This window comes from Lynx canadensis, chromosome B4, assembly GCF_007474595.2.
Source record: "Lynx canadensis isolate LIC74 chromosome B4, mLynCan4.pri.v2, whole genome shotgun sequence".
In the NCBI taxonomy this organism is placed as follows: domain Eukaryota; kingdom Metazoa; phylum Chordata; class Mammalia; order Carnivora; family Felidae; genus Lynx; species Lynx canadensis.
The window spans coordinates 134,610,617-134,636,493 of record NC_044309.1 but is presented as its reverse complement, the minus strand read 5'-3'; the positions used below and the strand labels follow the sequence as shown (position 1 = coordinate 134,636,493).

Sequence of the window (25,877 nt, the reverse complement as noted above, 5' to 3'; positions counted from 1 at the left end):
TACTTTTCTCCTCTAAAAGGGATCAGGTGTCCTTGGAGAAATGGCTAGTTCCAGGGCTTGAAGAAGGGAAAACACAAGATGAGCCTGAAATGTCTTGTGCCGGGGAATAAGGGAATGCTCAAAAAATGGAATGTGTCAAAAAGGAAGTAAGGGCCTGTTTGAGGAGGTTTCCACTGGTCAGATCTGGGACAGTTTGAGCATCAGTGAATGAATAAATGGGTGAGGAGGGAAAGGTCTGCCTACTAATGATGAATAGAGAATCACCGTTTGGCAGCCATCATAGAAGTGGTTGATGCATGGGAGTCATCAAAGGTGGATGTTTGACAAAGAACAAGATACTGGCCTAATCTCAGGATTTCTCCCACAATATGCTTACGGGTCACAAAGAATAAGGTAGTAGCTTTACAGTGGGGAAACCTGGCAGAGATGGACTTGACCAGGTAGGTGACTGTGGTCAGCTCACCCTGCATCTCGCCTGCCCTGACACACTGGAAAGAGCACAGCACCATGTCTGTGCTGCTGAGAACATGAGAGCTGGGTCTAGACATACAGGTTGAGGTCCATCCCACGGGATGCAAGGGGTTCACTCTGTCAGGGACATGGAAGTCAGGAAAACCCTGAGGAACCCATTCCAGGTCAACAAGACACAGTGAGAAATGACAGCTTGTGTTCCTGGATGGGATCCTGGGCCAGAAAGGAAGAAAATACTGTTTGGGCAGCTTATCAAATTTGAATGGAGTCTGTAGATTGGATTGGTGGTGTAGTATGAATGTTGATTTTCTGATATGGAGGGTTGTGTGCTGGTTACATGGAAGAGTGTCCTTGTTTTTGGAAATATGCATACTATTTAGGGTCGATAGGGCTCCATATCTTCAACCTGCTTCCAGAGAGGTCAGGAAAAAGCTGGTGTGTGTGTGTGTGTGTGTGTGTGTGTGTGTGTGTGTGTGTGTGTGTAGGCTATATATAGGTAATGAATATGCGTAGATAATAGAGCAAATGATATAAACCATTGTCAGTTGGGGAATCTCGTTGAAGGGAGTATGTGAGCACTGTACTATTCTTGTACATTTCTGTGCATTTGAAATTATTTCAAACTTGTTTTCTAATACACTATTGAGATTTTGACTGGAACTGTTAGTTTTATAAACTAATCTGGAGACTTGATCTCTTAACCATACTGGGTCTTTTTGTTTAGATACATTGTGTGTTCTTCTGGTTTGTCTATTTTGTTGTATTTTGAGCTCTCCTTTTGGGTCCTTCAGTAAAGTTTGTAATTTTCATCACATAGCTTTTACCCACTTCTTTGGATTAGCCCACTGGTATCTTTTTAATTATGTTGCTATTGTAAAATGAAACACTTTTTGCCTGTTAAGTATCAATACTAATTGCTTTATGTGATCCTTTTGTATGGGAAGGCTTAGAAATTATGTACTCATATAACCTTTAAATGGGAAAAGAATTTCAGTAACAACTTTAAAAGCCCTCAGGCTCAACAGTTAGGAAAAACCTGCAGGGAACCCTAGCTGGCCCCTCACCCTGTTCCTGCTTCTTTTCTAAGAACTGTTGGCTATCCTGCCCACACTTGTGGCCATCTAAATTGATCTTGCGACGCCCCTGTGAATATGACAAGTAGCCATCAAACGGGGATGGGATCCAACCTCTTTGGGCCAAGCCAGGAACAAATTTATGGCATTTCTGTGCAGTTCTAGAAGCATGCAGTTGATAGGATGCTACAACCTCATGGCTGTTTGAGATTATGTCTAAAAATAGGCCTGCCCACTGTGGAGTGGAAATCGGCTGTTTTTAGGCCTGATTCTGAAAAGAAAAATAGCTCAGAGCTGGTTATTTTTGCATGTACACTCGCCTGAGCGCCACAGTGTCCAAGGTGCATGTGTGGTATTGGTGCCAGGTTTCCCAGAGCAGAGATTGTGCCTGGCAAATGCCTCTCTCTCTCCAACCTGCTCTGGACTTGTGGGGTCTTCTGTTCCTTCCTTTCTTCCCCATGAGCAGGGAAGTGCTTTGCTGTCAGTAGGAGCAGATAGAGCAAAGATATTTTTGAGATAGTGTGAGGGGTATATTTTTTAAATGAGGTTAATTAAATTTTAAAGTGATTATTTTCTACGCAAGCATTAATGCAAATAGAAATTAAAAGGAAGAAAATACAAACCACAGTTCTGCCACCCTCAACAGTCACAAGGTTTTAATTTTGCCATACTGTTCTCTGGCTGTGGGCCAAATGAACATCTAATATCTAGACCACTGTAACCATAGCACAGGTAACGAATTTACGGGCATACCATGTTTTATTGCGCTTCATTTTATTGTACTTTGCAGATACTGTGTACTTTTGGAGGGGGGTTGTTTCGGTTTTTTTACAAATTGAAGGTTTGTGGCTATGCTGCATCACGCAGGTTAATCGGCACCATTTTCCAACAGTTTGATTCACAATGTGTTTCTGTGTTACATTTTGGCAGTTCTGTAATATTTCATACGTTTTCATTATTATTATTATTATTATTATTATTATTATTATTATTATGGTGATCGGTGATCAAGATTATGACTGGCTGAGGGGCGCCTGGGTGGCTCATCAGTTAAACATCTGCCTTTGGCTCAGGTCACGATCTTGTGGTTTGTGAGTTTGAGCCCCGCGTCAGGCTGTCTGCTCTCAGTGCAGATCCTGCCTTGGATCCTCTTTCCCCCTTTCTCTGCTCCTCTCCCACTTGGATACTCTCTCTGTCTCTCTCAAAATAAATAAACTTAAAAAAAAAACACCATTATGACTCACTGAAAGTTCAGAAAATGGTAAGCATTTTTTAACAAAGTACTTTTTTTTTTTTATGTTTATATTTGAGAGAAAAAAGGAGAGAGTGCAAGCAGGGTAGGGGCAGAGAGAGAGAGGGAGACACAGAATCTGAAACAGGCTCCAGGCTCTGAGCTGTGAGCACAGAGCCCGACATGGGGCTCAAACCCACAAACCGTGAGATCATGACCTGAGCCAAAGTTGGATGCTTAACCAACTGAGCCATCCAAGCACCCCAACAATAGAGTATTTTCAAATTAAGGTATGTGCACTGTTTTCTTAGACATAATGCTATTGCATTTTTAATAGACTATAGTATAAATGTAACTTTTTTTTTAGTTTATTTATTTTGAGAGAGAGAGGGAATGTGTATGTAGGGGGAGGGGCGGAGGGGGAGAGAGAGAGAATCCCAAGCAGACTCTGCGCTTTCAGTGCAGAGCCCCACGAGGGGCTTGATCTCACCAACCGTGAGATCTTGATCTGAGCCAAAATCAAGAGTTGGTTGCTTAACCAACTGAGCCACCTAGGCGCCCCCTAAACATGACTTTAAAAAAAATTTTTTTTTTTAACGTTTATTTATTTTTGAGACAGAGAGAGACAAAGCATGAACGGGGGAGAGTCAGAGAGAGGGAGACACAGAATCTGAAACAGGCTCCAGGCTCTGAGCTGTCAGCACAGAGCCCGACGTGGGGCTCGAACTCACTGACTGCGAGATCATGACCTGGGCTGAAGTCGGCAGCCTAACGGACTGAGCCACCCAGGCGCCCCTAAACATGACTTTTATAAAATGCACTGGGTAGAACATTCGTTTGACTTGCTTTATCGGAACCGAACCCTCACTGTCTCTGAGGTACATGCCTGTATTATTCTGCTCTTTGCTGGACTGTGCACATAACGAGCATTTCCCGTGCTGCTGGCATCTTTGCAATTACTGTAGTTAGTGTGTCCTGTTTTGTTAAGTGGATTTACCACAATTTGCGTAATAATTTTGAAATGGTAAAGAATTAGGTTCTTATTGGTAGGCCATCTCAGCCAGCCTCAGTGACTGCAGGGTGGGAGCCCGGAGCAAAGTTTTCCTCTTCACTCTCCCCCTGCCCTGCCTCTTTTCTTCATATAGCTATCGCTAGAGCGAATATGTACTTTGATTTCTGTTTGATTGTTTGTTTTGAGATTTCCCTAAGATAAAAATCTAGTAAATAGAATTACTAGGTCAAAAGTATTAGTATTTTTAATACCAAATTGCTTTTTTTTAATTTTTTTTTTTAACGTTTATTTATTTTTGAGACAGAGAGAGACAGAGCATGAACGGGGGAGGGTCAGAGAGAGGGAGACACAGAACCCGAAACAGGCTCCAGGCTCCAAGCTGTCAGCACAGAGCCCGATGCGGGGCTCGAACTCATGGACTGCAAGATCGTGACCTGAGCAGAAGCTCAACCAACTGAGCCACCCAGGCGCCCCCCAAATTGCTTTTTTTAAAGAGTTGTGGAAACTTATGCTGCTTTTGTTAATTGTTTGTACCAGGTTCACCCCAACCTCACCAGACAGGGTATCATCTCTTAATTTTTTTTTTTTTTGAAAAATTAATAGCTATAAATTTGTGCCCCTGGATTTTATCATCATTAATTTCATCGTGGTTGAAAGTAGATATTTTTTATAGTTTACATGACTAATTAGAATACAGATTTTTGACCCTCAGAGAGTAAACTTTTTAGGCATTCTGGGTGGGTTTCTTTTCCTCTAGATGACAGACATCTGAGTTGGTTTCTTAAGCTGCTTTCTGGGCTTCTCAGCCAGGGAGCCAGTCAGCAAGCACTGTCAGTACCTTGGCTTATTCTAAAGGCCTAATTGGGCTGAGACCTATCAGTCACTGGAAAAATCTAGACTGTACCTCTGCAAATAGGACATAGAATTTGAATTATCAAGTCATTGGGCAGGTCTTTGGGCCTGATTGATCTATTTAGGAAGATCCCTCATTTGCACATGTGTAAAGCAAATAGCATGGATATATCCAGATACAAGCAGTGCAGTTCTAGCAAATTTCAAGATTTCTTAAAAAAAATTTTTTTTAATGTTTATTTTTTTAGATAGTGTGTGAACGGGGAAGGGGTAGAGAGAGAGAGAGAGAAACACACACACACACACACACACACACACACACACACACACACACAGAATCTAAAGCAGGCTTCAGGCTCTGAGGTGTCAGCACAGAGCCCCGTGTGGGGCTCAAACTCACAAACCGTGTGATCATGACCTGAGCCGAAGTCGGATGCTCAACTGACTGAGCCACCCAGGGTGCCCTTCAAGATTTCTTTTTAATGGGGCGCCTGGGTGGCGCAGTCGGTTAAGCGTCCGACTTCAGCCAGGTCACGATCTCGCGGTCTGTGAGTTCGAGCCCCGCATCAGGCTCTGGGCTGATGGCTCAGAGCCTGAAGCCTGTTTCCGATTCTGTGTCTCCTTCTCTCTCTGCCCCTCCCCCGTTCATGCTCTGTCTCTCTCTGTCCCAAAAATAAATAAACGTTGAAAAAAAAAATTTTTTTTAAAATTAAAAAAAAGATTTCTTTTTAAAATGCTTTCCAGGGGCTCCTGGGTGGCTCAGCTGGTTAGGCATCTGACTCTTGATTTCAGCTCAGGTCATGATCTCACAGTTAGTGAGTTCGAGCCCCACATCAGGCTCTGTGCTGACAGCGAGGAGCCTGCTTGGGATTCTCTCTCCTCTTCTCTCTCTGCTCCTTCCCTGCTGTGCACATGCGCTTTCTCTCTCTCTCTCTGTCAACATAAAAATAAACATTTTAAAATGCTTCCTGGTTTGTGAGTGTCTTGCCCCTGGTTCAAGGCAGGCTTCTGCCAGAAGTACAGTGGGGTTTGGGGAGTGGCCATTCCGTATCTCACCTCTGTTTACTATGAATGTTTTGCTTGTTGAACTTTTCTGAGCCTCAGTTTACAAAAAGGAGCACTAATACTTCTTAGAGCATGGTGAGGATGAAAATACATTAACATTTACGTAAAACGCCTGGTGCAGTGCAGGACTTGTATTAGACATGCAGTAAATAGGAGATTGCTGCAGGTATTATAAATCTGACACAAAAGTTGGTCAGGACTTTTAAAAACCTGGACTTGGGTGCTCCTTACAGAATTTGTGATGTAATGCCAGAAAGATCATGGACTTTGGAACTGAGTTATAGAATATCAGCTCCAACTTATCCTAGAAGGGTGACTTTTGGCAAATTACATAATTTGTTTTTGTTTCCTCATCAGTAAATTGAAATGTATGTAAAGCATACAGTGTATGACACGTAGAATAAATGGTAGTTATTACATCAATAGCACGTGCCTTGGATAGTGGTTAAGGGCAAGCGTACTCCACTATGTTTGTTGTTACAAAGCAGAGAAAAGCCAGCAAATTCTCTGTTTTAAGGAAGAATTGTAGAGAAGATCACGTTTCAGGAGTTCTTTAGGTTCTGAGAGCCATGTGACTGACAAAGGAGGAAGGAATTTTTGGACCTAGGGATGCTTCAGAAAAGGAAGAGCACGTGGTGGCCTAGATGGGACTGAGCAGGTTTGTTTGGGTGGAGAGGAGCAGAAATGCAGTTGGGAAGACATCAGAGGGCTTCAGGGCATGTGGGGAGGGGAACACCGTCAAGACGTTGGTGAAGCAAAGCTGTTCCGGGTGATGGGTGCTGGGAAAGAGAACTTCTGGACGTGTTCTTGTCCGTCAAGAAAGGCGAAAGCGCCAGTGACAAGGCTGGAGAGGTAAAGGACAAACACAGGAAATGGAGAAGTGGCAGGATTAGGTGACATCTTAAATACAAAGGGTTAAAGGAAGAGTTGAGTTTGGGGTTATTCTAAAGCTTCTTGCTTAGGGTAGCTGAGAGCTGATTGTGGTTTTCCCGGAGGATGGGAAGTTGGGTCCATTGAGGAAAGAACGTTTTTGTCATTGAAAATATGAGTTGGTGACGGCCTAAGAATAAATCTATTTTGTCATCTTTAGAGAAATTATTTTAGCCACAAGTGACGCTGCCCAGAGTCTTTACATGCAGAAGTGACTGTTCTTCCCCACCCCCCCCACCTCCCACCCCCCGCCACTGGAGGCCTTGTCTTCTACCCCCGCATGGTCATCAGAACTGTGGCGGTGCGGTTGATAAATGCCGCAAACGCCTTCCTACCCCATCCCTGGCAGTCAGAGCCTAGCACCTGCTTGCCACTCTGTTTTTGGTATTCCATCCAATTTTGAACCCTGGACATATCTTATTTGCAGCTTGGCTGTGCATTTTCTCTGACATTTCTAGGTGTTTTGTTGAGAGGAGATTTCTTAGTTCCTCTGGTATGCCATATTGCATGAAATAGAAGTCTCTCACTCCCCAAGTGATAATAATCTACTCTGAAATCCTAGGAATAAGAGAAGAACTATATTAGTCAGGGTCCTGCAGGAAACAGATGGCATACTCAAACTGGGTAATTTGAGGAGCATTTAATTGTATCATTCAGGAGAGGGGAAGCTTTTCTGTTCCAGGTATGAAGAGTGTGTGTGTGTGTGTGTGTGTGTGTGTGTGTGTGTGTTTAATTTTTATTTATTTTTGAGGGACAGAGACAGAGTGTGAATGGGGGAGGGGCAGAGAGAGAGAGGGAGACACAGATCCGAAGCAGGCTCCAGACTCTGAGCTGGGTCGGCACAGACCCCCACGTGGGGCTCGAACTCACAAACCATGAGATTGTGACCTGAAACTGCCTGAGCCACCCAGGTGCTCCTGAAGAGTTTTGACAGAAGAATTAAGGTTTATCCTACTGCCGGCAGGACAGCTGGGGTTGAGAAGGTCAGAGATGCTGCTCCTGCCCATCTAGGGCCGAGGTACCTCAGTGAGTGGTTCTCATGAGCTCACAGGGAAGCCGCTATGCACCTGTGTCTGTTGTCACCACTTCCTCTGGGGTATCGATCTCTGCTTTCTCTTCTGTCTTCCAAATCTGTCTTGTGCTTCTCTTTGCGACCATGCTGGAAAGGGGGTTATGGAAAGTAGCTCCCAGCTTCTGATCTACAGAGGAGGGCTTAGAAGAGAGTCATCATGACACGGAATTGACCACAGTGCAGGATTGGGACTGTTCACAGTGAGTGAGCAGGGTTGGGGACACCAGGGGAGAAAGTGGAGTCTCTGGGCCAGCAATAGCAGGAGTTGTTACTCTCCCAGGCCTGAAAGGCAAGAAGAGGAAGCAGTTCCTGAGGCCTGGAGAAAGTGGCCGTTCAGGTTGCCCAAATGGAGCGTGGCCATTGGCGCACCGTCTCAGCCAGCCTCAGTGACTGCAGGGTGGGAACCCGGAGAACAAATCCCCCCTCCTCACTCTCTTCCTGCCTCATCCCAGCCAGACTGGGCCAGAAGCCACAGGGGGCACCGGAACCTCTTCGGGTCCCTACTCTGCCTCCTCTCCGGGCCTGGAGTAGGGGGGAGATGGGTGAGGAGGGAGGCTGCAGGGCAAACAGAATGGTCCACCAGGCAGGGGCCATAACTAGAAGCATAGGTGGTGATTTTGTCCTGAGAACTGAGGCAGTTTTTCAAGGCAAGGGAGGAAAAGGGGCAGAAACACAGTGGTTAAGCCAGAACTGAGAAAGGAAGCAGGTGCCTGGAGAGACCTCCGAGGAGACGGTGTTGAAGGCAGTTTGGAGGCTTTTGTGGGGAAGACTGGATTGGGGAGCGGGGTGATGCACGTGCAAGGAAAGGAGGACAAAACAAGCCACGGCTCTTTTCTGTGAGGTGGCAATTCGTGGCCCTGCGACAGGCTGGAGGGCGGGCCACAGGCAGAAGCGGTGCTTGCGGTGGAGGTCGGCATGCAGGCTCTGGGCTGTGAACGTGAGGGCACTGAGTTTGGGACCTCACTAGTGCCACTCCACGGCCCGCTGAACCCATTCAGAAAGCTAGAAAATAGGAGAAAACCAGAAAAGGGGAAGTCAGGGAAAGGGAGAGTTGGGGAGGGAGGTGCATTGGCAAACCTCTTTTCAGAGCGCGTCTACAAATTCCTCATGGGTGACTGGCTTCCTTTGGAGTGTCAGTTTTTCTCTAACCACATCTGTATTCATTCAAACAAGGAAATTCAGGCATTTGTCAGTATTAATCATGATGTTCAAAACTGTATTTGCATTTTTTTTTTTTAATTTTTTTTCAACGTTTATTTATTTTTGGGACAGAGAGAGACAGAGCATGAACGGGGGAGGGGCAGAGAGAGAGGGAGACACAGAATCGGAAGCAGGCTCCAGGCTCTGGGCCATCATCAGCCCAGAGCCCGACGCGGGGCTCGAACTCACGGACCGCGAGATCGTGACCTGGCTGAAGTCGGACGCTTAACCGACTGCGCCACCCAGGCGCCCCTGTATTTGCATTTTTAAAATGATAGGATGGTATCTTTCAGATACCATCTGAAAGATCTCTATTAGCTTATTTTATAAAGCTGATACTAAAGTTACAAATATTCTGGCTGACATTTTTTTTAAGTTTATTTATTTTGAGAGAGAGAAAGAACAAGCGGGGGAGGAGCAGAGAGAGAGGGAGAGAGACAGAATCCCAAGCAGGCTCTACACTGTCAGTTCAGAGCCCAACGTGGGGCTTGAACTCACAAACCGTGGGATCATGACCTGAGCTGCGATCAAGAGTCAGCCGTTTAACTGACTGAGCCACCCAGGAGCCCCTCTGGCTGACATTTTTAGTTGCTGGTATACTTGGTTTTCTTCTTGTTTTACTTGGAACTCCCAAAACAGAGAAACTTGCGTTCACTTTCTTATGGACCGGGTACTTCATATATATTAAGAATGTTTAGCTTGACTGGTACCCTGCAGGAGGTATTTGGCTGGGAATTTTTTTTTTCGTCTGGTTCATAAACCAGAACTACAACGATAGGGAGGAGGAGGGCATCCCACAGGACAGGGAAGCTCCAGGGAAGGGCTGAGAAAGACCTCTGAGGAATTGTACCCAAACCTCTTTCCCTCTGGAGATAGGGTTTTCTCAGGGAGCCACCGGCCTGTGGTGGGCGGGATTGGCCAGCGTTAAGCTGGTCTTCAGCTCTTAGGAGCTCCTGCTAAGGAAAACTTTGGAGCAAGTGACATTTAGATTTACATGTAGATTTTCAGAAGCCTGATTTTATTTACAGAAGGATTAATTAAACAGCATGTAAAATATTTATTTGTGGAGAGAGTATCTCTTGAGAGAACTTTTCATTAACCTACCAGATTTAGTCTTTTTGTTCAGTGGAACCCATCTCAGCCACCTTCGATTGTTTGGAGAAGGCCACTGGTATTGAGAGCCAGGGTAGAGGCACAATCACAAACAGGAGAAATACCTGTGTGGACAGAATGTTTTCGGCGGTGCTGGAAATAATGGGGGAGGTCCTTGTGAGAGGGAGGCAGAGAAGGGACACACTGGAATGTGTGATCTCTGACAGGACAGATGGCACCTGTCACTGGCTGCATCACGGATCCTCGGGGTAGTGTAATATTAGGAACGTGGCCCGAGGGGGCCTGCTGCTCAGGAGCCTTGTGAGCTCTGTGCTTTGGTGTCCTCATCTGTAAAATGAGGGTGTCCGTGCTGTGAGGGTTAGTGACGGTGCATGTGAGGGGCTGGTACTGTAGCGAACACTACAGTAAGCTATTGTCTGTTGCCCAGCAGCAGATTCACAGGAACACAGAAAAGAGCAGTCTGTTGCAGGAGTTTGAAGATGATGAGAAGCGGTTTCCTTTAGATTCTGAGATTATTTGTACTTGAATGTTTAAAGATGACTTTGGGTCATGTGATTATATAATCAAGCTTAATATCAAAGTAGTAGACACTCGTCTAGCTATTTTAGACTTAAGATATTTCGGGAAGAAGTGGGCCAGCTTTCTGAGTTTGGAGTTACTGACCATCTTCAGCTCTGACCCATGTTTACTCTCCAAAGCCTCCTCACGGCTCTCTTGTGGACTCAAGTTGGGTGTTCCCCCCTTGGGACTGGGCCTGGAGGATTTTACAGGATTGCAGGGTGTTCGGCACCCTCCAGCTCTGCTTTTAGATTGATCACGTTCTATTTTCTCATCCTGCCACTCTCTCATCTCCCCGCCACGCTACCACCTCTGAGTAGGTACGTTCTAGCCTAGTTCTCTAAAGCCTAGTTCTTCTACCGTTTACTGGTTCACGGAACGCCTGCCGTGTGCTCTTTAATGACATGAAGATTACAGCAAGGGACAAGTCTGCCCTTTAGGAAGTTTACATTCTAGTGGGGGGGAGAGATGACTAGTACCCAAGTAGCACATCTGTGTCTGTTGGGAAATAAGTGCTGAGGAGGGAGATCGGGAAAGCCCAGCCTCGGCTGTGGAGTTAGCTGTTCTTAATAGGATGGCCAGGGAAGGCCTTACCGGTCAGTTGGCCTTTGCCCAGAGACTGGAAGGAAGTTAAGAGGGGCAAGCCATGCGTCTACTGGGGAAGCGCATCGCAGGCAGAGCAAAATTCCTCTGTAGAAATGCCTTTGATGGTCCCCAAAGCAGGATACCACAGGACCAGAGCAGAGAGTAGCAGGGGAGGAGGCCAGAGAATTAATGGGGTGGAGACAGGGACCCCCCCCCCCAGAGCAGTTTCACTTGAATGAGATGGAGAGTCGAGCCCCCTCCCCCCCCGCCCCCCCCCCAGGGCTTGGAGATGCGAACTCCAGCTTAACTTTGAAAAGGATTGCTGATTTACCTGCTAGCAGCATTATTGTCAGCTCCCTGAGCAGGAACTAAGAAGAAGAAACTAGCTTAATAAGCCATTGTAATAAAACTTTGCCCTCACTTACCCTAACTTAGATGTGTTTCACAACTTTTTTTAATTAAAAAAAAATGTTTATTTCTGAGAGAGAGAGACAGACAGAACACGATCAGGGAAGGGGTAGAGAGGGAGACACTGAATCTGAAGCAGCCTCCAGGTTCCGAGCTGTCAGCACAGAGCCCGACGCGGGGCTCAGACCCACAAATGACCTGAGCCAGTCAGACGCTTAACTGACTGAGCCACCCAGGTGCCCCTCACAACTTCTTTAAGTAACTGATTTTAAAGAGTTTTGGAGCTCCTTGACCTTGTTTTACTCAGCTAACCCTGAGAAGTAGACAGGCCCAGGCAAAAGGCAAAAAAATAAGATCGTCTCTTGATTGACTAAGAAGAGTAGTACATTACATGCTAATTACATCAGCAAAGGTAATGCAAGCTGTTGACCCAATCGGATGACTTTGAGAAGAGTCTAGGTCCTAGCTGATGAATTTTTATTTTCCTCTATCTTTTGTACTGTCTTCCAAAGTGTTTCAATTTCCTACTTCACAGTAATGGCCAGTTATAACTCTGTGAATACTAGATTGGCAAATAAAAATCTGTGTGGGTGTTAGAGGTGCTGGAACTTCTTGCAGACCTACAAAAAGAATCTGGAAGAAAAGTCACTGCTGCTTTGGCTTATGCTGCCTAGTGCTTTGTCCCTGGGAGTTAAGGACAGATGGCTGAAAGGAGGAGTGTCTTGCACACAATTGCTTGTCAAGAAAGAGGTTAAGCCCTGAGTTTGTGAGGAATGACTGCAGCAATCAGGGGATCCATACACTGATCAGAGTTGAGTGTCCTGGGGTCACCAGTCAGTAATTACAGGAAACCTGCAATAGCATGCATTTGGACATGAGACTGAGTTCTGTTGCTCAAAGTTGGGGAGGGTGGGACAGCCAGTGGAGTGACTGCCTCATCATTATTTGAGACTCAGTTCAGCGATCAGACAAATAATAACGAAAGCAAATAAATGAAAGTGTTTTTTTCCTCATACTCCCCCACTGTAACTGGAAGACTTACTTAAAAATTGCTGTTTTTTTGTTTGTTTTTTTTTTTTTTTTTTATTAATAGTAATAGCACAGCCCCATATTTTAGCCCGATAGAATGTTGGGGGCTCATTTATTTAATTATGAGGTTTTTTTCTGTATTAAATTTGTATTTACCCAGACTGTTTCTTTCCATGCTGCCACAGGCTTCTGCCTCACTCCTGAGGCCATTTCCCCACTTATTTGCATTTTCAGAAAGGGATAGGATAAGAAATCAAAGGAGATGAGATTCAGCCCAGTCCCCTTCATCTGGGCGTCTGAATGATTGTATCCCCTCCATCATCTAGACTTGATTTTCTTTGTATGGAGGAGATGCGTGTCTAATATTTTCCTGTCTCCTCTTCCATTTCCAGGAGGGCTGTTGGCCTGCTGCCGTGCTGCTAAACAGTATGCAGTCCTTCCGGGAGCAAAGCAGTTACCACGGAGACCAACAGAGCTACCCGCAGGAGGTACACGGCTCATCCCGGATAGAAGAGTTCAGCCCTCGTCAGGCCCAGATGTTCCAGAATTTTGGGGGTGCAGGTGGCGGCAGTGGTGGCAGTGGCGGCGGCGGCGGCGGTGGGCGACGAGGAACGGCGGCTGCGGCAGCGATGTCTAGCGAAACCTCTGGCCACCAGGGCTACCAGGGTTTCAGGAAGGAGGCTGGAGACTTTTACTACATGGCGGGCAGCAAAGACCCCGTGACGTCGGGAACCCCGCAGCCGCCTCAGCGAAGGCCTTCGGGACCTGTGCAGAGCTACGGACCCCCCCAGGGGAGCAGCTTTGGCAATCAGTATGGGAGCGAGGGTCACGTGGGCCAGTTTCAAGCACAGCACTCTGCCCTTGGTGGTGTGTCTCATTATCAGCAGGATTACACGGGGCCCTTCTCTCCAGGGAGCGCTCAGTACCAGCAGCAGGCCTCCGGCCAGCAGCAGCAGCAGCAGCAGCAGCAGCAGCAGGTACAGCAGTTGAGACAACAGCTTTACCAGTCCCATCAGCCTCTGCCGCAAGCCACTGGCCAGCCGGCGTCCGGTTCGTCCCATCTGCAGCCAATGCAGCGGCCCTCAGCTCTGCCGTCCTCTGCTGCCGGGTACCAGCTCCGAGTGGGTCAGTTTGGCCAACACTACCAGTCTCCTGCCGCCTCCTCCTCCTCCTCCTTCCCTTCGCCACAGCGTTTCAGCCAGTCGGGACAGAGCTACGACGGCGGTTACAGCGTGAACGCTGGATCCCAGTATGAAGGACACGGCGTGGGTTCTAATGCACAGGCCTATGGGACACAATCGAATTACAGCTATCAGCCTCAATCTATGAAGAATTTTGAACAGGCAAAGATTCCACCAGGGACGCAGCCGCCGCAGCAGCAGCCGCAGCAGCAGGCGCAGCAGGCGCAGCAGCACCCCCCTCAGCATGTGATGCAGTACGCCAACGCTGCCACCAAGCTGCCCCTGCAGGGCCAGGTGGGCCAGTACAGCCAGCCCGAGGTTCCTGTGAGGTCCCCCATGCAGTTCCACCAGAACTTCAGCCCCATCTCGAACCCCTCCCCCGCGGCCTCGGTGGTTCAGTCTCCGAGCTGTAGCTCCACCCCGTCTCCTCTGATGCAGAGTGGGGAGAGCCTCCAGTGCGGGCAAGGCAGTGTGCCCATGGGTTCCAGAAACAGAATTTTACAGTTAATGCCCCAGCTCAGCCCGACCCCCTCAATGATGCCCAGCCCTAATTCTCATGCTGCAGGCTTCAAAGGGTTTGGACTAGAAGGAGTGCCAGAAAAGCGACTGACAGATCCTGGGCTGAGTAGTTTGAGCGCCCTGAGTACTCAAGTGGCCAATCTTCCTAATACCGTTCAGCACATGCTACTTTCTGATGCCCTGACACCTCAGAAGAAGACCTCCAAGAGGCCCTCCTCGTCTTCTAAGAAAGCAGACAGCTGCACAAACTCCGAAGGCTCCTCACAGCCTGAAGAACAACTGAAGTCCCCCATGGCAGAGTCGCTGGACGGAGGCTGCTCCAGCAGCTCTGAGGATCAAGGCGAGCGTGTGAGGCAGTTAAGTGGCCAGAGCACCAGCTCCGACACCACCTACAAGGGCGGAGCCTCCGAGAAAGCTGGCTCCTCACCAGCGCAAGGCACTCAGAACGAAGCCCCCAGACTCAATGCCAGTCCTGCAGCCGGAGAAGAGGCTGCCTCGCCAGGCGCTAAGGACACACCATTGTCATCCGAGGGCAACCCAAAAGTCAATGAGAAGACGGTCGGGGTGATTGTCTCCCGGGAAGCTATGACAAGTCGGGTAGAAAAGCCTGGTGGGCAAGATAAAAGCTCCCAAGAGGATGATCCTGCAGTCACTCAAAGGCCACCCAGCACTGGTGGGGCAAAGGAGACCAGTCACCCATCAGTTCCACAGCCAGAGCCCCCGGGGGGAGGGAGCAAAGGAAACAAGAATGGAGATAATAACTCGAACCACAATGGAGAGGGAAATGGCCAGAGCGGGCACTCCACGGTGGGCCCTGGTTTTATAGGCAGAAGTGAGCCCAGCAAATCTCCTGGAAGCCTGCGCTACAGTTACAAAGATAGTTTCGGGTCGGCCGTGCCAAGAAACGTCAGTAGCTTTCCTCAGTATCCCACGGGACAAGATAAGGGTGATTTCACTGGCCACGGGGAGCGAAAGGGTAGAAATGAGAAGTTCCCTAGCCTCCTGCAGGAAGTGCTTCAGGGCTACCACCACCACCCTGACAGGAGATATTCTAGGAGCACTCAGGAGCATCAGGGCATGGCTGGTGGCCTGGAAGGAGCCACGAGGCCTAACGTCTTGGTCAGTCAAACCAATGAATTGGCTAGCAGGGGCCTTTTGAACAAAAGCATTGGGTCCCTACTAGAGAACCCGCACTGGGGCCCCTGGGAGAGGAAGTCAAGCAGCACGGCTCCTGAGATGAAACAGATCAATTTGGCTGACTATCCGATTCCCAGAAAGTTTGAAATAGAGCCCCAGTCATCGGCTCATGAGCCCGGGGGTTCCCTCTCTGAAAGAAGATCAGTGATCTGTGATATTTCTCCGCTAAGACAGATTGTCAGGGACCCGGGGGCTCACTCACTGGGACACATGGGTGCTGACGCCAGACTTGCAAGGAGTGAACGGCTCAATCCAAGTTTAAGTCAGTCGGTCATTCTTCCGGGTGGGTTGGTATCCATGGAAACAAAGCTGAAATCCCAGAGCGGGCAGATAAAAGAAGAAGACTTTGAACCACCCAAATCTCAAGCTAGTTTCAACAACAAGAAATCCGGAGACCACTGCCATCCTGCTAGCATCAAGCACGAGTCTTACCGCGGCAATGCCAGCCCTGGAGCAGCCCACGATTCCATCTCAGACTATGGCCCGCAGGACAGCAGACCCGCGCCAATGCGGCGGGTCCCTGGCAGAGTCGGTGGTCGGGAGGGCATGAGGGGTCGGTCCCCTTCGCAATATCATGACTTCTCAGAAAAACTGAAGATGTCTCCTGGGAGGAGCAGAGGCCCAGGGGGAGACCCTCATCACGTGAACCCACACATGACCTTCTCGGAGAGGGCCAACCGGACTTCTTTACACGCTCCCTTCTCTCCCAACTCAGAAAGCCTGGCCTCCGCTTACCACACAAATACGCGGGCTCATGCTTATGGGGACCCCAACGCAGCCTTGAATTCTCAGCTCCATTATAAGAGACAGATGTACCAACAGCAACAAGAGGAATACAGAGACTGGAGCAGCAGCTCTGCTCAGGGAGTAATCTCTGCGGCACAGCACAGGCAGGAGGGACCGCGGAAGAGCCCGAGGCAGCAGCAGTTCCTCGACAGGGTGCGGAGCCCCCTGAAAAACGACAAAGACGGCATGATGTATGGCCCACCAGTGGGGACTTACCACGACCCCAGCGCTCAGGAAGGCGGGCGCTGCCTCATGTCTAGTGACGGTCTGTCTAACAAAGGCATTGAATTGAAGCATGGCTCCCAGAAGCTACAACAGGAATCTTGTTGGGATCTTTCCCGACAGACTTCTCCAGCCAAAAGCAGCGGCCCTCCGGGAATGTCCAATCAGAAAAGGTATGGACCCCCCCATGAGGCCGATGGGCACGGGCTCGCCGAGACCGCACAGTCATCCAAACCCGGCAATGTTATGCTCAGGCTTCCAGGCCAAGAGGATCATTCTTCTCAAAACCCCTTAATCATGCGGAGGCGGGTGCGTTCCTTTATCTCTCCCATCCCCAGCAAGAGGCAGTCACAAGATGTGAAAAACAGTAACACCGAAGATAAAGGGCGCCTCCTTCACCCACCAAAAGAAGGCGCCGATCGAGCATTCAATTCCTATGCGCATCTTTCTCACAGTCAGGATGTCAAGTCTGTCCCTAAGAGAGAATCCTCCAAGGACCTTCCGAGTCCAGATAGTAGGAACTGCCCTGCCGTCACCCTCACGAGCCCTGCTAAGACCAAAATACTGCCCCCTCGGAAAGGACGGGGGTTGAAACTGGAGGCTATAGTTCAGAAGATCACGTCCCCGAATATTAGGAGGAGTGCATCCTCGAACAGCGCGGAGGCCGGGGGAGACACGGTTACTCTCGATGACATACTGTCTTTGAAGAGTGGCCCTCCCGAAGGTGGGAGTGTGGCTGTTCCGGACGCCGAGATGGAGAAGAGAAAAGGTGAGCTGGTATCTGACCTAGTCTGTCCCACAAGCCAGGACTTGAACGTAGAAAAGCCCCTGGCGAGGTCTTCCGAGGAGTGGCGTGGCAGTGGGGACGACAAAGTGAAGACCGAAACACACCCAGACACGGTCACCGCTGGAAAGGAACCCCCTGGCACCATGACGTCCACCACCTCACAGAAGCCTGGGAGTAACCAGGGGAGACCAGACGGTTCCCTTGGTGGGACTGCGCCTTTAATCTTCTCTGACGCAAAGAATGTACCTCCAGCGGGCGTGTCGGCCCCTGAGGCAAACCCCAAGGCTGAAGACAAGGAGAGCGATACAGTGACGATTTCCCCCAAACAAGAGGGTTTCCCCCCGAAGGGGTACTTCCCGTCAGGAAAGAAGAAGGGGAGACCCATCGGTAGTGTGAACAAGCAGAAGAAACAGCAGCCACCACCTCCACCCCCTCAGCCCCCTCAGATACCAGAAGCTTCTGCAGATGGAGAGCCAAAGCCAAAAAAGCAGAGGCAAAGGCGGGAGAGAAGGAAGCCTGGGGCCCAGCCAAGGAAGCGGAAAACCAAACAGGCGGTTCCCATCGTGGAACCCCAAGAACCTGAGATCAAACTAAAGTATGCCACCCAGCCACTGGATAAAACCGACGCCAAGAACAAGTCTTTTTTCCCTTATATCCATGTAGTAAATAAGTGTGAACTTGGAGCCGTGTGTACAATCATCAATGCTGAAGAAGAAGAACAGACCAAACTGGTGAGGGGTCGGAAGGGTCAGAGGTCTCTGACCCCGCCGCCCAGCAGCACTGAAAGCAAGGTGCTCCCGGCTTCGTCCTTCATGCTGCAGGGCCCCGTCGTGACAGAGTCTTCTGTTATGGGGCACCTGGTTTGCTGTCTGTGTGGCAAGTGGGCCAGTTACCGGAACATGGGCGACCTCTTTGGACCCTTTTATCCCCAAGATTATGCAGCCACTCTCCCGAAGAATCCGCCGCCCAAGAGGGCCACGGAAATGCAGAGCAAGGTTAAGGTACGGCACAAAAGCGCGTCCAACGGCTCCAAGACGGACACTGAGGAGGAGGAAGAGCAGCAGCAGAAGGAGCAGAGGAGCCTGGCCGCCCACCCCAGGTTTAAGCGGCGACACCGCTCGGAAGACTGTGGCGGGGGCCCTCGGTCCCTGTCCAGGGGGCTCCCTTGTAAGAAAGCAACCACCGAGGGCGGCGGCGAAAAGACCGTTTTGGACTCAAAGCCCTCCGTGCCCACCACTTCCGAAGGTGGCCCCGAGCTGGAGTTACAAATCCCTGAACTACCTCTTGACAGCAATGAATTTTGGGTCCATGAGGGTTGTATTCTCTGGGCCAACGGAATCTACCTGGTGTGCGGCAGGCTCTATGGCCTGCAGGAGGCGCTGGAAATAGCCAGAGAGATGGTGAGTGCAAAGCCCCTTCCCAGCTTGCTCTTTCTGTCCCTTCTGCGCGGTTCCTTCCGCCTTCGCTTGTTCCAGCCCTGTTGTTCTGTATCGCATGGTAATTCCTCCAGATTAAAGCCCCTAGGCTCAAACGATGGACAGAAAATGAAGTAATTTGGAAGATTTGTTTAACGTCTGTTTTATCGGTAAGAAGGGTCCCTGGGTTACAAAGTCACGTCGGTGTGGCACCGCTTACCAGAACACACCCCTCCTCGAACCCGACCGCCCACTCCTCTGCCAGTTTCCTGTTTCTAAACAATAAGCTTTTACCGCTATCTGTGTTATTCACGGATCCTTTTCCCCCGTTTTTCAACATCTGACTCTGTAACGCTTATGAAGTATACCACGGTTATATTTCCTTTCTTCTAAAACTCTTCCATTTCTCTAGAATTATTAATTCATGTTTTTATGGCTTTCCTTGGACCACATCTCCCTGACCCAAACCTGACAGTCAGGGTATTTACTGTTTAGGACTGTTTGGTAACTGTTGTCCTGGGGCATTCGTCGTCATTATCACTCACTTCTTTCCTCCAGTGAACGCTGTTTCCTCAACCCCGTGTCTTCGCCTTTCTTAGCCTGCGCCCTCAGCTCGCACGGGACATCATCATCCCTTAGGAGTTTGCTGAGAAGGGTGGTGGGAGGTAAATACTCTGAGATCTTGTCTTATGCAGAAACATGTCTTTATCCCACCCTCTTGCTTAATCGAGGTTTGGCTGGGTATAGAATTCTAGATTTGGAATAATTTTCTCTCACTGCCTTCAAGTCCTGACTCCTGACTTGTCCTCTAGCTTCTAGTGCTGCAGTTGAGGGACAGGAGCTGTTATGATTCAGTCTTTAGTGTGTGTGCTGCCTTCCTCCTCTGGAAGGTTTGAGGATCCTCTCAGTTGCCCTTGGGGTGGGTCTCTTCACTCACTGTGTCAGCCCTTGCTGACTGTAAACTCCTGCCTTCCAGTTGAGGAAGTTTGTTGTGTGTTGTTTCTTGGATACTTTCCTTCCTTCTCTTTTCTCTGTTCTTTCCAGAATCCTGTCAGTTAGGTATTGTACCTCCTGAGTTAATCCTCTGGCTTTGCCTTTTCTCTACTGGGTTCTCTCTCTCTCTCTCTCTCTCTCTCTCTCTCTCTGCGCCTTTTTGTTCTAATTTCTCCACACTCTCTTCAGCTCTAAATAAAGATTTATTTATCTTTATTTCTGATACTCTCAAGAAACTTCTCTTTTCCAAATATCCTTCTGGGAGGTGTACCATTGACTGCTTGAATTGGGTTGGGTTAGAGGCCTAACTCCTCTTAAAATTTTGAGCCAACGACCTGGTTGCTGGCCCCACTTTCTGAGATGCCTGTGCCTTTCCAGGCTCTGTGCCACAGTGGCTGGCATTCTAGTGGCTCCCCCGCTGCACTCGTTCCTCTCTGTGCCTCTCAGACCGTTGGCTCGCACCCTCTTTGTTCGATTTCCAGCGTCTGGAAATTGGGACATCTCTCATGTGTTTGTTTCCTCTCCCATTCTTCATGTCCTTGTCCTTCATGTCCATGTCATAGAAGCTATTCCCTATCTTGGGGAACAGATCTGGGAAATGTATGTTGGGTCTACGATATTGAATCACGTAAGAGTTTTTGTATTCATATATATTTAAATTTTACCACGCTGGACAAATATACTGATGACTTTTAATCATCGTGAAGAAGGATTGTGTCAGCCAGGATCATAGTATTCTTGGACATTCTTTTCCTCTCCCCCTACGTTTCTCCCCAAAGCAGTATATTTTATCATTGTATTGTCTCCAGAATTGATCAGTCTCTGACAAAAAGGAAATCAAAACTGTAAACTGTAGTAAAGAATGTAATTAATGGGAAGTTTATATATTTTTTAATTAAAAAAATGTTTTAATGCTTATTTTTGAGAGAGACTAAGACAGAATGTGAGTGGGTTAGGGGCAGAGAGAGAGGGAGACAAAGAATTTGAAGTAGACTCCAGGCTCTGAGCTGTCAGCACAGAGCCCGACACAGGGCTTGAACTCACAAGCTGTGAGATCATGACCTGAGCCAAAGTCAGACGCTTAACTAGCTGAGCTACCCAGGTGCCCTGTGAAGTTGATAACATAATTTAAATTAGAACATTCTGATTCAGTCACACGAGGGGCTTGCCTTTCCCTCTCAGACCTTTTCCCCCCACGTGAGTTTTTTCTCCCTCCTTTCCTCTCCATCACCAGAGTTGCTCCCAATCCCCAGGCTTGAAACACATTTACTTCGTACACATGTGACATTTTACAATGCACAAGTCCTAAAGGGAGCTAACATTTAAGACCCTTAAGTACAAAATTCTGTAAATAGTCAATCCTGAGTATTCAGTACTCTATCAGCTGGTGGCCTCAGTACTCATCTTGCTGGTGGCCTGCCTGCCATATTTGGTGGTTTGTTTTGTTGTGTTTGTTATTTTAGGCATGTGTCCCTGCCCACCTGTCAGTGTTTTCTTCCTTCCTTCCTTCCTTCCTTCCTTCCTTCCTTCCTTCCTTCCTTCCGTTCTTTCTTTCTCTCTTTCTTTCTCTCTTTCTTTCTTTCTTTCTTTCTTTCTTTCTTTCTTTCTTTCTATGTTTGTTTATTTTGAGAGAGAGCACATGTGCACTTGCACTGGCAAGCAGGGGAGGGGCAGAGAGAGAGGGAGAGAGAGAATTCCAAGCAGGCTCTGCACTGTCAGTGCAGAGCCCAATGCAGGTCTTGATCTCAAGAACCATGAGATCATGACCTGAGCCAAAACCAAGAGTCAGAAGCTTAACTGACTGAGTCACCCAGGCACCCCTGCCAGTGTTTTCTTTATTACAACGTAGAATATTATTAATCTCTCTCAGAGTAACTTTTTTAAATGTTTATTTTTGAGATAGCACCGGTGGAGTAGGGGCAGAGAGAGAGGGGGACAGAAGATCCAAAGCGGGCTCTATGCTAACAGCAGCCAGCCCCACGCGGGGCTCAAACTCATGAACCCTGAGATCATGACCTGAGCCGAGGTCGGACACTTAACCAACTGAGCCACCCAGGTGCCCCTCTCAGAGTAACTTTTATGTCTAAACTGTTGAACATTCTGGAGCAGTCATTGGTAACCGGTTGTCAGCAGGTGGACTCCTGCCCAGCAGATCCCTAAATCCTGTGTCTCAGTCCACATCTGGTTTATAGAAAGTAGAAGACACCCGAGAATAATGTGACCACACTAAATCACAAGTCCCTCCACCCCAGAAAGGTTGGTGACCAGCAAACTTGCCTCTTAAAATTCCTAATTGGGAATCTGTGTCTTCAGAAAGTCACAATTTAGCTTATTTACTACTTGTCAGCTTTGATCCCAAAGTAAAATCTGGCATGTTATATAGTTGGAACAAATAGACTGAATATGATAAATCGTTCTCTCTGGCCCATCCCCATCCCACCGCTGCCATGGACTAGGTGGTTAGGAGAACATGAAGCACTTTAGATGGAGAAAATTGAAAGTGGTTTCTGTTTTTTAGAAATAATTTCAGGGACGCCCGAGTGGCTCAGTCAGTTGAGTATATGACTTGGGCTCAGGTCATGATCTCGAGGTTCGTGGTTCAGGCCCTGCATCGGGCTTTGCGCTGACAGCCGGAGCCTGCTTGGGATTCTCTGTCTCCCTCTCTCTCTGCCCCGCCCCTGCTTGTGCTCTCTCTCTCTCAAAAATAAAAAAAAATAAATAAAATCTTAATTTCAGCCTCAGCTGTTTCAAAAGTACTTCAAATTAATCATCTGTCCTAAGGGATAAAAAGTTGGAATGCTCCATTTAAAGGTAAAAGGCATAAAGGCAGTAATTTTGTCCCTATGCTTCTTCCATATAGTAGAGGCTCTAAATTAGATTTTTGGGTTCTCTGGTGGCCCCATCAGGGCTGCAGATTCCACCATCTCCTTTTTTTTTTTTTTTTTTTTTTTTTTTTAATTTTTTTTTTTTTTTCAACGTTTATTTATTTTTGGGACAGAGAGAGACAGAGCATGAGCGGGGGAGGGGCAGAGAGAGAGGCAGACACAGAATCGGAAACAGGCTCCAGGCTCCGAGCCATCAGCCCAGAGCCTGACGCGGGGCTCGAACTCCCGGACCGCGAGATCGTGACCTGGCTGAAGTCGGACGCTTAACCGACTGCGCCACCCAGGCGCCCCATCCACCATCTCCTTTAATAACAGGGTTCAGACAAATAGCTGACCAATCTTATTTTTTTAATTGAGGTATAATTGACATAGAACATAGTCGTTTCATGACAGATCTTAAATATACCTCATACCACAGCTGAATCTTTATCTTCTTATGTTGCACTCTCAATGCCATCACCCTTTAAAAATTACTAAACTTTTTCTTCCCTCAATTCCATTCTGTTTATTTAACATCCATTTTGGAGTAGAATGCTAGCTTTGTATATTGAATTTAATTTCTCTGTACACTTGCATATCTGTTTTATTCCCACAAGCCACCCAATGAGATAGGAAGGGAGACAGCACCATTCCATTACCCTCAGAATAAAGAATGATTTGGCTTTAGTGAAACACACTCGGATGGATGTGTTGATTTTAAAAATGGTTTAAAAAATTATGCTTCTTTAGCTTTTTGAGCTGACCGATGTTCCACTATGACTACAGGCTCTTTTTCTGTTTTATTTGCCCGGTTTTTATTCTCCTTTTCCTTATGTACTTGAGAACAAATTAAAATTACACTAACTTGCCTTCTCTTATTTAATTTGATAGATGCTGTTTCAATTTGTCAAGGCCACTTTGAGTCTAGTTTTATCTTAGGTTTTAGCAGATGCGTTCAATTGCAGTGCGCTTAACAAGCATCCTCTCAACCCTATCATGTTGAGATAAGGCCACATATATTTCATTAGAGATCCATTTTGGCCTATGCATTTATCAGGTGTTTTGACAAGCATAATATTATAACAAAATAATATGAAGTCCTCGAGAGACAGCAGTTCCCTCCCTGTAAGTGTCACACTGTGAAAATTGCTGAAAACTAGAACATTCCTGTTCAAGCAGATGGCCTTTGCTCTCCTTCCTTTTCCGAGTGTGGGACTTAATCCGTTCATTTCTGCACAGTCCTCTGGTTTTGTCTGACTCTTACCTCTGTTTATTTACCTTGGTCTGATTGTATATGTGAGCCCACAGTGACCTCTGATCTGACACGATGTTGTGACAGAGGCAGTTGCCTTGAAACAGACATACGCATAACTCGGTGTACAGAAACCATGTTTGATACTTTCAGAACGTGAAGGCCTTCAGGGTTCAGGGTTGTGGCAGCAGACAGGGATCCCTGGTGTGCCCTGCTCTGGGGAAGAGCTGGCCTGCTTGTTCCCTCCTTTCCCCTCCACACTCCCCCCCCCCCCCCCCCCCCCGCCCCGGCTGACCACTCCCCTTCCAAACAGATTCTTAACAACCTCCATGGGAATTTAAAAAGTTTTTACCCCACAGTGTGTGTTAACTAGATTGGGGTTAATATTTTTTTTTAATCAATGTATTAAAGATTCCATTTAAAGTTTTGTTTTTTCTTTTTTAAGTTTTACCTAAGTAATCTCTACACCCAACGTGTGGCTCGAACTCATGACCCCAAGATCAAGAGCTGAATGCTCTTCTGACTGAGCCAGCCAGGCGCCCCTAAAGTTTATTTTTCATACAACTTTAAATAGATCCTTCCACCATCTCTAACAGGCTAATATTCTCCTTAATTTTTAAATTGTGACAAAAAGCATAATTTCACAAGTGTAAAAGTATTAATATACCTATTACATTATGAAAACGTAACTGCATGTTAAATGATCAAAAACAGGTCAGTTTGCCTCTCTGGTTATGTGTGAAATAAAGGCGTTGTCCTATGCTCCCTGAATTTCCGTTTGTGTTCCCTGAGTGAGTAATGGACTGTCACCCACCCAAGGAGGCTGCCCAGGTCCTGCTGAAGGTTTCCCACTAGGCTCCTGGTCTCCACTCTTGACTCACTGTACACGCATGCCCCCCGGTGACGGTCCCTCCCCTGGACCCCCCCCACCCCCTGCCCTGGCTTCCTTACACTGTCTTCCTCTCTGGTCCCCTCTCTCTGGCTATCACTTCATCATTGTTGCCACAAATCACACCTCTGTCCCAGCCTGTCTGTATCACCCATTCGGGCACCGGGGTTCATGCATCTCTCTATTCCTGTGACTTTCAGCAGATAACAGAGTTGTGTGATTATCTTATTACCTGTTTTTCTCAACACGACCTGTGATGACCTTGACACTAACCTCCAGAGAAAGGTTAACTTTCAGGATTTGGTTTTTCTAAATTCTAAGGAGTATCATGAAATTTGCAGTTTTGAATTTTGTTGCTTATATTGTGTTACAGAATACATTGTGACAAATTGAAAGAATTTTCCTAAAATCTGTTTCTTTTAGAGGTGGAGGGATAATGAGAGAAACTTTACACCTGATTATAAAATAAAAGCTATAAGGAATAGACTAAATGCCAAAGGTAAAGGACCATAAACAAGAATATCGACAGGTTACTCCATACTAGGCCAAATAAGTCATCCCTGAGCCGTTGAACTGGTTACTGCTGATGTGTTAAAAGAGCTAAGGTGATGAGATAGCACGCAGAAGTAGGCATTCGTTTCACGTCAGCAGCTGTCTGGGTCCCTCTAGAAAACCGGTACAGCTCTGAAGTTTGAACGCTGGAAGCGCCCCTCACTCCCTCCTCAGCGTCGGGGAGCCTTGGCCCCAGGTCCCACACTGGTGTATGGGAAACGGCACTTGGCAGGAGGGCTCCCGGCCTCTGTCAAGAAGGGTTATGTGATTCACGCATCGTGCCACAGGGTTCCCCGCACAAGAGCTTGGATTTTCCAGGACGTGGGGCTTCCTTCATTCCATACTGTCCTCCACCCCTTGCCCCAGGCCAAGGCCAGTTTTGTAGGACCTGAAGGCCTCCAGCTGCAGGCCGGTGTCTTCCCATCTTCCTATTGAAAAGAAGTCTGATAAGGGAAAATCCAGTCAGCCTAATGGTACCCTCAGAGATCCTCCTCGCCTTCGTGCCTTTGCCGTTCTGCTCAGCGGCCGGGGAGGTGGCGGTCCCGTGAGAGCCCTGGAGTCCTGTTGCCTCGTGTGAATCCAGGACTTGGCATTTCCTAGCTAGTCACTTGCTCAAGGCAC

General features: G+C 47.8%; 1 protein-coding gene across 3 annotated transcripts in view; it reads left to right on the top strand.

Annotated features, from left to right (window-relative positions):
• Window positions 1-25,877, top strand: part of TCF20 (transcription factor 20) — a 104,219-nt gene that overhangs the window by 36,417 nt on the left and 41,925 nt on the right. For 2 of the 3 annotated variants that reach the window (XR_003970075.2, XM_030320819.2), the window contains exon 1: window positions 12,761-18,691. Coding sequence is in view for 2 of the 3 variants with exons in the window: in XM_030320819.2 (XP_030176679.1) it covers window positions 13,028-18,691 (5,664 nt within the window). In the remaining variant the exon portion in view is untranslated. Of the gene's footprint in view, window positions 1-12,760; window positions 18,692-25,877 lie in introns of those variants that run through there. The other variant, XM_030320820.1, reaches the window with a different exon arrangement.